The sequence below is a fragment of the Carex rostrata genome, chromosome 32, assembly GCF_964058835.1.
Source record: "Carex rostrata chromosome 32, lpCarRost1.2, whole genome shotgun sequence".
NCBI lineage: Eukaryota > Viridiplantae > Streptophyta > Magnoliopsida > Poales > Cyperaceae > Carex > Carex rostrata.
Genome location: NC_135949.1, coordinates 3,809,496 through 3,822,104, shown reverse-complemented (window position 1 = coordinate 3,822,104; position 12,609 = coordinate 3,809,496). Strand labels below are relative to the sequence as shown.

The window sequence follows — 12,609 nt, the reverse complement described above, 5'->3', positions numbered from 1 at the left end:
CTTGGGGAAAAATGATTGCAATATTTTTGTTTTGTGCTTTACAATTGTCAATTAATATTAACATGAGCCTTTTCAAGGAAGAAAACCTATGAAGATGACCATTTTCAATGAAGAAAACAAAAAAGTATACACTGTCAAGTATAAGAACACAAAATTAACAAAGTTTTGTGATTCCTTGGATGGACGCCAACAGTTTTTAACTCAAAACACTACAACTTAATATAGGCAGGACAATAGATAGCTTGCCATGATATTTTAATTATGTAGACAAAACCTAAAATTTATCGGTTCTTCTATACGAACTGTAAATTATTTTCGGTTCTTTTAGTTAGGGAATATATATATTTTTTGTAGTATGAGGTATTTTTGCCGATTTTTTAAAAATACCCATTAAAAAAATGAATTTAATAAAAATAACCAGATCTCAACTGAAATTTTAAAAATACCCAAATCGCGGATTTTTTCCGCGAATCATAATTTTTATTCCGGGCAGCGGAAAAAATTCGGGGCCCGAAAAAAAAAAAAATTATTTTTTATTCCGAGCGCGGATATTTTCCTCGGCCCGGATTATTAAATATATATTTTTTTTTTTAGAGTTTGGAGAAAAAAAAATATTGTTTTTTTGGCCCAACTTTGCACCTCTGGTTAAGACATCAGAACACCTTCAAAAATCATGAAATTTTACCGACATGCATTCTTAACTTCATAGAATAAGACTGTAAAGTTTCATACAAAATCTCAAAACAGATCGTGAGATATCGGTTCTCAAAAATTGCCCGAACTGCTGAAGGAGTGCTCTGAGCCCAACTTTGCACCTATGATTAACATAGCAAAACACCTTCAAAAATCATAAAAATTTACCGACATGCATTTTTGACTTCATAAAACAAGACTGTGAAGTTTCATACAAAATCTCAAAACAGATCGTGAGATATCGGCTCTCAAAAATTGCCCGAACTGCTGAAGGAGTGCTTCTGAGCCCAACTTTGCACCTCTGATTAACATACCAAAACACCTTCAAAAATCATGAAAATTTACCGACATGTATTTTTGACTTCATAAAACAAGATTGTGCAGTTTTATACAAAATATCAAAATAGATCGTGAGATATCGACTCTCAAAATTTGACCGAACTGCTGAAGGAGTGCTTCTGAGCCCAACTTTGCACCTCTAATTAACATACCAAAACAATTTGTTTTCAATCTTATTCAAACTCAAACTCAAACTGGATATATATAGTTTGTTCGAAATTGATTCGTGAACTTTTTAGATTCGAATCTCAAATAATGCAAATAATGGCCAAGAATGCATGTCGGTAAATTGTCATGATTTTTGAAGGTTTTTTGACATGTTAACCAGAGATGCAAAGTTGGGCTCAGAAGCACTCATTCAGTAGTTCGGGCAATTTTTGAGAGCCGATATCTCACGATCTGTTTTGAGCTTTTGTACGAAACTTCATAGTGTTATTTTATGAATTCAAGAATGCATGTAGGTAAATTTTCATGATTTTTGAATGTGTTTTGGTATGTTAATCAGAGGTGCAAACTTGGGCTCAGAAGCACTCCTTCAGCAGTTCGGGCAATTTTTGAGAGCCGATATCTCACGATCTGTTTTGAGATTTTGTATGAAACTTCACAGTCTTGTTTTATGAAGTCAAGAATGCATGTCGGTAAATTTTCATGATTTTGGAAGGTGTTTTGGTATGTTATTTGGGCTCAGAAGCACTCCCTCAGCAGTTCGGGCAATTTTTGAGAGCCGATATCTCACGATCTGTTTTGAGATTTTGTATGAAACTTCACAGTCTTGTTTTATGAAGTCAAAAATGCATGTAGGTAAATTTTCATGATTTTTGTAGGTGTTTTTCTATGTTAATCGGAGGTGCAAAGTTGGGCTCAGAAGCACTCCTTCAGCAGTTCGGGCAATTTTTGAGAACTGATATCTCACGATCTGTTTTGAGATTTTGTATGAAACTTTACAGTCTTATTCTATGAAGTTAAGAATGCATGTCGGTAAATTTTCATTATTTTTGAAGGTGTTCTGATATGTTAACCAGAGGTGCAAAGTTGGGCCAAAAAAACAATATTTTTTTTTCTCCAAACTCTATAAAAAAAAAAAAAAAAATTTAAAAATCCGGGCCGCGGAAAATATCAGCGCTCGGAATAAAAAATAAAAAATAAAAAATAAAAAAATTTCGGGGCGCGAATTTTTTCCGCGGCCCGGAATAAAAATTCTGGGTCGCGGAAAAAATCCGCGATTTGGGTATTTTTAAAATTTCAGTTCAGATCTGGTTATTTTTATTAAATTAATTTTTTTAATGGATATTTTAAAAAAAATCGGGTATTCTTGGCTCCTCCTGTTAAAGCAAATTTTCTATACAATTAATCCATTACCCTGTATTAATTTTCATATTATTTATAAATAAAAATACTGTATTTATGTATTCCTACTATGTAATCTCTTGAGCCCAGTCCATCAACACGCTGTCTGAATTTACTCATTGTGATTTTGGAGCAAAGATCTTCTGTGATTTAATCTTTGCACAAGAAATATGTTGCGGGTGAAATGTAGAGAGAAACCGGGTCAAAAAGTTCATCACTACATAAATCTTGTACGATACCGTCATGGGAAACTAAAAATTGAGAAGCGAGAACTAGTGGGTCCCATGTAGTTTCTGCACTCCTACAGCAACTGGGATCAGTTTGTGGCTGCATTTCTACAACTATTCGCGTTGAAGTTGATATTTAGTTGATTACTCATCCGCAGCATAATAATAATGCAGCTTGCAATAAAATTTTAAATGCTAAAAGGTATGCACTTCTTCACAAAGCCCTTGAAATTATATAACTTCTAGTATTTAAGTAGCGCATTCATTAGTATATCTATATTTTAAAGGTGTATATTTCATTAGACATGCATATACCGATTTGAGATACATTTTCTTTAGAGTATGAGATATGTTTCATTCAACTATTACATGTAATTGTGTTATATTGAATAGAAAAAAGTAATACATATTTTTGTGCTATGATATTCCATCATATTATAGGAAAGAACATATTTTCACAATAATTACAATTTTTTTTATATTACACTTATAAAATAGTAAAATAATCTTCATTTGCTAGCCAGCAAAATTTATTCTTATTCTTTGTTTTACCTACATAATTTTGTACATAGCTATGCTTTATTATTTTTATTAGATTTGAACAAAATTTATTGATACATAGAGTATTTGATACTAATTAAAAAAATTAGAAGCTTATTTCTTTTGTTTGTAGTTCAAGTGATATGTCATATGCGTGCATATATCTGTTTTTTGATTTCAAACGGTCGATCGAAACTGCTCAACACGATCTCCATATGAAAATATACCTGGTTATTAAATTTAGATTTTTTTTAGATTTTTTATACTATTTTTTTAGATAGGTAGAAAATCACTAAATTTTAATGGTCAAGAATCTTGAGTCCGAATCCTCTGAGGTAGCATAATATTTGAGTTTAGATCTCTAATCAGAATCCGGGTCAATCTGGCCCAAGGTGGAATGCACGGGCCCCTTTAATAAAGCGGATCGGACGGTCTGAATCTAAAATCAAAATTTCTATTACCTCATGCATATAAATTCTAGAATCTTTAGATCAAGTGATTTCCTAGCTATCTAAAAAAAATTGTAAAAAAAGTTTCTTAAAAATGTAAAATTTGGTCCTCAAGTTCATTTTCATATAGAGGTCATGCTGAGCAGTTCGGATCGACCGTTTGGACTTTGAAAATGGAGATATGGAGCCATAGTACAGACTGGTGTGCGCTATGCATAATATCGTAGCCTCACTCGTACTAACAAATAAGGTGATTGGCATTGGTCAGGTACTCTAGGGGCTAAGTACGAGAAACTGGGCGGAGATGTGAGATGGATGGGAAAGCCTGATAAGGTATTATACTTGTGTTCTACCCGTGTTTCAGTTTGGGTTCTCATACATATCTTTTGTTTCATTTTAGGTGATATATGAATCAGCAATAGGGTTAACAGGTATTGACCCGAAGGAATGCATAACAGTAGGTGATTCTCTGCACCATGACATAAAAGGATCAAATAGAGCAAACATTCAATCAGCATTTATCACTGGAGGCATACATGCTGATGAATTGGGTCTTGGTTCTTTTGGTGAAACGGCCAGACCTGATGCCGTGCATTCTCTATGTACCAAGTTTGATGACTATCCCAACTTTGTTTTGCCTTCTTTTACATGGTATAATTAATGAATTAAATTTCCTTTGAGTAGAGAGCATATTGGATTTATAATTTTATATATTTGCTTGTCACTGGCAGCGAAGAACATTAATTTTACAAAATATTTTGAAAAGGAGGTTAGGTATTCCTGGTTGAATACATGTTTTTTGTGATTATTCTCATAAAATACTCCTGATAGTGTTACTGACGGTAACCTTAATTGAACAATTTTAAATCAGTCTAGCCACAATCACAAAATAGGCAACACTTTTTTTGATGAAATATATGCTTTATATATTGAGAAATGCTTGTTTGTCCTTGGCCATTTTCTTCACAGACATTGAAAAGGTGATTCAACACCAAATATGAACAAGATACAAACATGAAAACAATAACATAAATAGGTGAGGAATGAGAGTAAATGATCGAGGCATGGCTCGATACCAGTAAATTCCAGTCTATAATGTGCACATGTAATGTAGTATCAGTTGGCCCTGTACTTAGCCGCAAATTCAACAATATTTTTATAAGAGCTTCCGTCTTCTCTCATTGCCTCTTGAGCCTTCGCTCTCTATTTCTTTGCATTCCTCCTATACTCCTCACACCTCTCTCCTTCCATGACCTCACTTAAGCACCTTACAATCTCTTCTCTCTTCACCAACCCGCCACTCTTCGGTTTAACCCGTTTTCCAACCTCCCAAACCCCTTCAACATATTTCGCATTCATCGGTTGATCTGTCCACAGAGGCATCCCCACCATTGGCACGCCTAGCACGAGTGCCTCTACAGTTGAATTCCAACCGCAATGTGAAAAGAAGCACCCCACTGCTTGATGCGCCAACACCTCTAGTTGCGGGCTCCAAGAGACTATAACCCCTCTATCTTTCACTTTCTCAGCAAAATTTTCGGGTATTTTGTCGGCTTCTACTGACCTGACGACCCACAAAAACGGCTTTCCACAGTCGTGGAGTCCATATGCCAGTTCCTCCATCTGGGCCGGGTCTAGGCAGGCCATGCTACCAAAGGAGGTATACACAACCGATTGCGGTGGTTTTGAGTCGAGCCATGCAATGCAAGGGGTTATGGTTGGTGTGTAGAGGTGGAAACCATACGATGTGTCAGACGGGAGGTGGTTGTAGAGGTACGAAGACGGTACAGTTGGCCCTATTGTTTTACCGCGCCATTTTGACTCCATGTACTGTGCTTCTTGAAATTATACATGACATTGTTTTTGTGAAGCAAAACAGATGAAGCAATTCAATAATAAGTCAAGCAATTTAGAATTCATTGCTGACTTTTCATTGAATATTGCTTTGTAGCCAACTCATTGCTGACTTTTCAATTTTTAAGCAATTATTTGAAGAGCACAATTTCTCCTCCTCACAGCTGGTACAATCAAGTAAAGATAAGTTTCACTTGATTTCTTCAATAAATTCATATTGTGTTGCAGACGATTTCTGAATATTTTGTTGATATATTGCTATATCTAGTCTGTTGGAAATAAAATCGAAAAACTCAAAATTTATATTTCAACCCATTGTTTTAATCATTAGATATATATCTCTTTTTTTATATATCTATTTATAATACTTGTGAACTTGAGGCTCAAACGAAAATTATTATTTCTGTTTTTCAGTTCCTTTTTTATTTAAAGTTTCAACACATAATAGTACACCTATTAGATTTAAAAATAATAATAAGAATAAATAATTAAGCCAAAGACCGCATGACCTCTTCAATTAAAAACCTCATCTGATTGAAAGTAAATAACCAATTTTAATTCTAACAGAAGGCAATTAACTCTTCCAGGCTTCCCCTTGGTTCGCTGTCAATTATTTCTATGGTCTCCACTAACAAGTGATAATACCGAATTATCTTGGTTAGGATGAATTTTCTATGGTCGCGACTAATAAGCGATAATACCAAATTTCTATGGTGGCGACTAATACCTCTTCCCCTTGGTTAGGATGAATTTTCTATGGTCAAAGTTTTCTCCACACCACTTCTTCTCAGAACTCAAAATTCTGGTGCTCTTTACTCTACACACATTTCTCACATTCACCACTCAGATCTAAGGTTCTTTCCTAATAGCCTCTTCAAAGAAATCTACAGAGCAAAATGGCAGGGTATTTGATAACCTCTGTGCTCTCTCTAGCCACCAATTTGCTCCCCTCAATTAGAGCCTCTGTGCTGGCTCCTTCTTCCTCTTCCTCAAATTCTAATAACTCCGAAAGGGGACGTGCTCGAGCTTTTGAGGAGGATCTGGAGAGGCTGATGCGAACTCTGGAGCGGATCAAGGCCACACTGTACGATGCTGAGGAGAGGGAGATCAGAGACCGTTCTGTAAAGCTATGGCTCAAGGAGCTGAAGAAGGTCGCTTATAATGCCGAGGATGTGCTCAGCGAGTACCGGTATGAGGTCACCCGTGTCCAACTAGAGGCAAGAAAGGCTTTTGAAGCTCCAGGTTCTCACAAGACAGAGAAGATGGAGGTTAGTACCTCATGCATATAGATATTAAAAATTATCTTACTTGTGCAAGTGTTATTATTCTTCTTGTGTGGTACTAAAACTTAATAGAGGATGCTTCAATTTTTTATTTATTTTTTAGCTAGATTGGTATCCACCTATGGGTGAAAATGGAGTCGACTGGATAAGGATCTGGATAATTCTTTGATGAGAGAAATAGTATCCGGATACGGATAGCGCTGGCAATGAGCTGGCTCGGTCCGAGCTAGACCAAGCTCATAGCTCGCTCATTTTAATAACGAGCGAGTCATGAGCGAACCAACATTCGAATTCAAGCTGAAAAAGTGGCTCGTGCCTCGTTTTTTGACAATAAACAAGCCGAGCCAGCTTGCAAAAGCTCGTGGACTGAAAGTCCAGATGTATTAGATAATGTAATAAAAAGTTAACTACCATAAATTAAGTTTATAATTAAATTCATACGTACTAAAATACTAAATCTTTAATTTCATACCAACATAGTTTTCAAAATAAATTTATATATACTAAATTCGCGTAAATTTATATCATTTCACAAATTCATATTTGAACCGACCTGGCTTGCCAGTGAGATAGATCCCAGCTCAAACTTGTTAATTTTGAATTGAGTCCATTAACGAATGAGTTATTAACAAACAAGTTAAATTGCAAGTCATGAGCGGTCCACAAGATTTGTTGCTACCCCTAGATACAGATAGAGGTGCTTAAACGGATCGGATAACTGCATGTATCCGAATCAAATTTTCCAACCCATTCTATCTCCGATATCTTAGTGCATAACGATTACAAATCGGACAAGGCTTATATATTAACCATATTTATTTTCCGTTATGATTGTGGAACTAAAGCTATATCTGAAGCATCCGGACAACAGACCTAGCCAGCGCATCTATTTCGCTGCTTTATGAGGCTCGTACTTCGAGCAAGGCTTTGACTAGCTTGACGTCTTTGACTCGTTTATTTAATTTTAGAGGAAAAGGCTGCTGCTGCCATATATATATATATTATTATAAAGGCAGTTAGCCATCTAGCTTCGCTTTGAATATATATATATATTTTTATATAAATTTCTGTTAATAATTGTCTCCATTTTAAATCCAGCCGGCATTCAATTATATCTTTGATTTTAATTTGATATTTCCATAAATTTTAATTACAAATTTAAATAAACTAACTTAAGTTGTTCATTCATTTTCATATTTGAATTTTGTTAATTAATATTTGTATCTTAAAGTTTAAATAATTCAATTATCCGACAATTATTTGTTTCATATCCGTATTCGAATCCGTATTCGTAAATTATCCGCTCCGTATCCGTATCCGTTTAAGACGGATTTGGTTTTGAATTTTGATATCCGTTTATTATCTGTATTCATATTCGTATCTGCTCATTATCTGACGGATGCAGATATAGTATCAGCATTATCCGCTCTGAACCCGCTCCGTTTTCACCCCTATTAATCCACTGGAATGTATGGTCACTTGTTATATTATCAGCTTTTCCAATCTAACATCAGAGTGGTCACATAATATAATAAATTTCTCATCTAATTATCATTTTTAAGTTAACAAATTATGAATTTTAGCATACTTATATAATATATACATTTCTTTTTGGACAGCACATTGTGCAAATTCCTGATGGCATGATTGATCGGCTTAAAAAAATAAGAAGTCGATTTGACGAAATTGCGAATGATCGTGAGGCTCTTCATTTAAGGGAGAGTGACGGGGTGAGACGTCTGAACAATAAAATTTTACAACCCCCAACGGGTCACATGGTAGATGAGGCAGGCATTTTTGGGAGAGATGATGAAATAGAGGAGGTAATCAATTTGTTACTATCTGAAAAAGAAAAGCAATTTTTGGTCATTTCAATTATTGGAAAAGGTGGCCTCGGAAAAACCACCATTGCCCAACTAGTCTACAAAGAGATGAGGGTAACCCAGTGCTTTAATTTATTTGGGTGGGTATGTGTCTCTGAAGAATTTGATGTTGTGAGACTCACTAAAGCAATCATTGAATCAGTCCCCAAAGACAAGAACGATTCCAAAGACGAGAACGATTCCAAAGCCAAGAACGGTTTGAGTGAGTGCAGTTCATTACAAGAGGAGCTTGCAAATTCTGTGAAGGGAAAAACAATACTGCTTGTTTTAGATGACGTGTGGAACGAGAATCAAAGTCTTTGGGAGTTGTTCCAGGTTCCCTTTAAAGAAGCAAAGCTGGTTAGAATTCTCGTGACAACAAGAAATAAAAAGGTTGCAGATGTCATGCAAACAACGACCTGTTTTAGTCCAACTAGCATGCCTGAAGATTCGTGCTGGCAGTTGTTTCAGCATTATGCATTTTGTGGTACAAGTGACACTATGCCACCACACTTGGTAAATATGGGAAAGGATATTATGAGGAAGTGTGGTGGGTTGCCATTGGCCGTGAAGTCGATTGCAAGCCTCCTTAGGCATGAAACAGATGAAGAAAGGTGGATAGAGATTCTAGAAAATGATCTTTGGGAGTCCAATCCATCAAATGATATATTCCCAGCACTTCAGATTAGTTATGCTCATCTACCTGCCCACCTTAAGCCGTGTTTTTTATTGTGCTCAATGTACCCAAAAGATTACATATTAGAAAAGATGCATTTGATAGAGTTATGGATCTCTCATGGCTACATTGAGTCCAAGGGCAAAAGAAGAATCACATATATTGGTGTTGAATATTATGAGGAGTTAAAACAGAGGTCCTTTGTTGATGATTTTTCACGTGGATCTGAAGAACGTTGTAAGTTGCATGATATAATCCATGATCTTGCTCGACTTAATTCTGAGAATGAACATTATTCGGTGGAGATCAATCAACCACTTGATATTCAAAAGCAAAACGTTCCGCAAGAAGCATGTCATTTATATGTAGGTGGTTTCTCTGGATATGTAAATCAAGTTCTCCAACAATATCTGGTGGGTTTAAGAACCCTTTCTATCTATGTAAGAGGATGCTATGGAGATTTAGAGCACGAGTATTGTATAAACAATACCAAGGAAATGGATCTAAATTCAAGGTTGTCGGAAAGTACTAAAAAATGTTCCATATATTTTCAAATATGTAACCTCACAAAATTTGAAGCACTCAGGGTATTGGAATTGAAAGGGGATTATTTGAGAAGAATTCCTAATTCCATTTCCGAGTTGAGACATCTAGCTCATCTTGATATTAACTGTCCATATCTTGAAACATTGCCATTATCCATTGGCCTCCTTTACAATCTACAAACTTTAATTATTGAACAATATAATTCATTGGATTATCTCCCGCGTGGGCTTGTTAATTTTCCAGCAATAAAGACAATGAAAACATGGGTGAACGTTATAAATGTAGCTTGGTTAAAGGATATGACGGACCTTGAAGGAAATCTCACTATTTATGGAGTGAGTAATTTAAAAGATGTCCAGCGTGCTAACATGAGAAATAAGTGCAAACTTGAAGCTTTTTATATAAACTGTAATCCTGATTGGGTTGACCCTCTGAAATCAATGCTGGGAATAATGCTCATACCAGAAATAGGTTTCCATGATGCCGATTTTTCTTGGTTAGAATCCCTCCAGCCACATCCTAACCTCAGAAAACTTGGAGTAGGATTTTATTCTTCTGCCACAGTGCCAGGATGGATATGTGATCCATGTTCCTTGCAATCAATTCAAGAAATCTTGTTAGATAACTGTGACAAGATTCAATCTCTTCCATTCAACAATCTTCACACTCTCAAGTACCTTGTCATTCGTGATTGTCATGGTTTCCAATTTCTACAGCTAGAGCAGCTGTCCTCCCATCTTGAAAAATTGAAGATTTCTGGTTGTCGTTGCCTTGAGTTGATTACTGGACTAGGGAATCTGGATATGTTGGCTACATTAAAAATTTCCCAGTGTGAAGTCCTAAAATCAATAATAATGGATGGACTACAATTGGTGGAATCTACTGAGCCAATTGGTGATTCCTCTCATGGAAAGCCACATATCGGCCGACAGAGCATTTCAACACTTACAAGGTTGAAAATCTTGTTAGATAAATGTGACAAGGTTCAATCTCTTCCATTCAACAATCTTCACACTCTCAAGCACCTCGTCATTCGTGATTGTCATGGTTTCCGAGTTCTACAGCTAGAGCAGTTGTCCTCCCAGCTTGAGAAATTGAAGATTTCTGGTTGTCGCTGCCTTGATTTGATTACTGGACTAGGGAATCTAGATATGTTGGCTATACTAAAAATTTCCCGGTGTGAAGTCCTGAAATCAATAACAATGGATGGACTACAATTGGTGGAATCTACTGAGCCAATTAGTGATTCCTCTCATGGAAAGCCACATATCGGCCGACAGAGCATTTCAACACTTACAAGGTTGAAAATCTTGTTAGATAAATGTGACCAGATTGCATCTCTTCTATTCAACAATCTTCACACTCTCAAGCACCTCGTCATTCGTGCTTGTCGCGGTTTCCGAGTTCTACAGCTGGAGCAGCTGTCCTCCCAACTTGAGAAATTGATGATTTCTGATTGTTACTGCCTTGAGTTGATTACTGGACTAGGGAATCTGGATAAGTTGGCTACACTGAAAATTTCCTGGTGTACAGTCCTGAAATCAATAACAATGGATGGACTACAGTTGGTGGAATCCACTGAGCCAATTGGTGATTCCTCTCATGGAAAGCCACATATCGGCCGACATAGCATTTTAACACTTGCAAGGTTGGAAATCGAACACTGTAAATTGCTCTGTGTTCTGCCAGATGGATTGATTCCAATTGAGACTACCCTGACATTAAAATTGCGGGTGACAGAGCCATTCATTCCTTATGTCCGTGTTCTTGACTGCGGTTGCACTGACATTGAAATTGGGGATCTACATAAATCAAATCAGGTTCATAAATTTTCCTATTATTATAATAATTATTATTTTAATATTTAGATTTTAGGCCACTGAACTTTTTTGCTTTTATGTAACCATAGGCATTGGTAGGATTTGTTGACTAATCAAGCTACAAAATTACCTGTTTCGACAAATAAACATTTCATATTTATATTACTTGTTTGTTGCTGCTACAAAATTAAGCTCTTGTCCAACTTTTTTTGCAGCGATCTATTCGATGATGTCTTGCTTTGCCCCACAAGAAACATTTAGGAGTCTCCTCGAAGACCCTTGATAGAAATAAATTTACTATTTTATTTATTATATGTTTTGTAATACACAAATAATTTCCTTTTCTCATGGGGATTCATTTTCATTGATTTTTTTTTCTCTACTTACTTTTTCTTCAAATATTCGCCTATTAAAGAATGATTAAGTCAATTTTTGTATTACCCAATTTTTTGTCGTTATCCTTATCTCTACTATTTTTCTTTTCTTTAGCCAATATATTTGTGTAGTGTATGGTAATTAACAGTATTAATTAAAACGAACCTTTTGAAGGAACAAAACCTACTAAGCCAGTCCTTTTTGAGTGGAAAACAAATCTTTGGTCCAGTTTTTGTTATCGCACTCCACAATTTTCACATCTTATCTATAGCAACTTCTCAAGTTTGTAGTTTTGGCTGCACCATTTCTACATTTTTGTAGAACAACCCCTACCACGAAAGATATTACACAATTTAGAACATGGTTGCCTATCCTACAGTGGCAACATCTATAGGCCAATCACAACAATCAAATTGGAAAAGAAAAGGAAAATAATCTAATCCTACATATGGTGAGAGTCTCCTCAAATATCTTTCAGACTAACAATTAGTGCTAATCAAATGAGATTGTTTGTTTTGGTTATTATCTTTTCCAAGATGTGTCCTATATTAGTGTTATATATTGAAATAGCTGGTGCTTTACCAAATTACATTTGTTT

General features: G+C 35.7%; 2 protein-coding genes across 2 annotated transcripts; one reads left to right on the top strand and one right to left on the bottom strand.

Annotated features, from left to right (window-relative positions):
* Positions 1–4,593: 4,593 nt before the first annotated feature.
* Positions 4,594–5,470, bottom strand: LOC144548115 (UDP-glycosyltransferase 74E2-like). Its single transcript, XM_078296809.1, has one exon. The coding sequence runs from the start codon at positions 5,420–5,422 to the stop codon at positions 4,799–4,801; it is 624 nt and encodes a 207-aa protein (XP_078152935.1). The 5' UTR covers positions 5,423–5,470; the 3' UTR covers positions 4,594–4,798.
* Positions 5,471–6,265: 795 nt separating this feature from the next.
* On the top strand, positions 6,266–12,081 carry LOC144547710 (putative disease resistance protein RGA3). The gene is made up of 3 exons (XM_078296411.1): positions 6,266–6,717; positions 8,352–11,636; positions 11,852–12,081. Exons 1-3 carry the CDS (start codon positions 6,346–6,348, stop codon positions 11,864–11,866), a joined length of 3,672 nt encoding a protein of 1,223 aa, XP_078152537.1. The 5' UTR covers positions 6,266–6,345; the 3' UTR covers positions 11,867–12,081.
* The last annotated feature ends 528 nt before the right edge of the window (positions 12,082–12,609 follow it).

Excerpts from the sequence above, each read along its gene's own strand:
- LOC144548115 (XM_078296809.1), bottom strand. The coding sequence starts at position 5,422 with ATGGAGTCAAAATGGCGCGGTAAAACAATAGGGCCAACTGTACCGTCT.
- LOC144547710 (XM_078296411.1), top strand. The coding sequence starts at position 6,346 with ATGGCAGGGTATTTGATAACCTCTGTGCTCTCTCTAGCCACCAATTTG. Across the intron at positions 6,718-8,351 it reads ACAAGACAGAGAAGATGGAG|CACATTGTGCAAATTCCTGA; the intron begins GTTAGTACCTCA and ends CTTTTTGGACAG.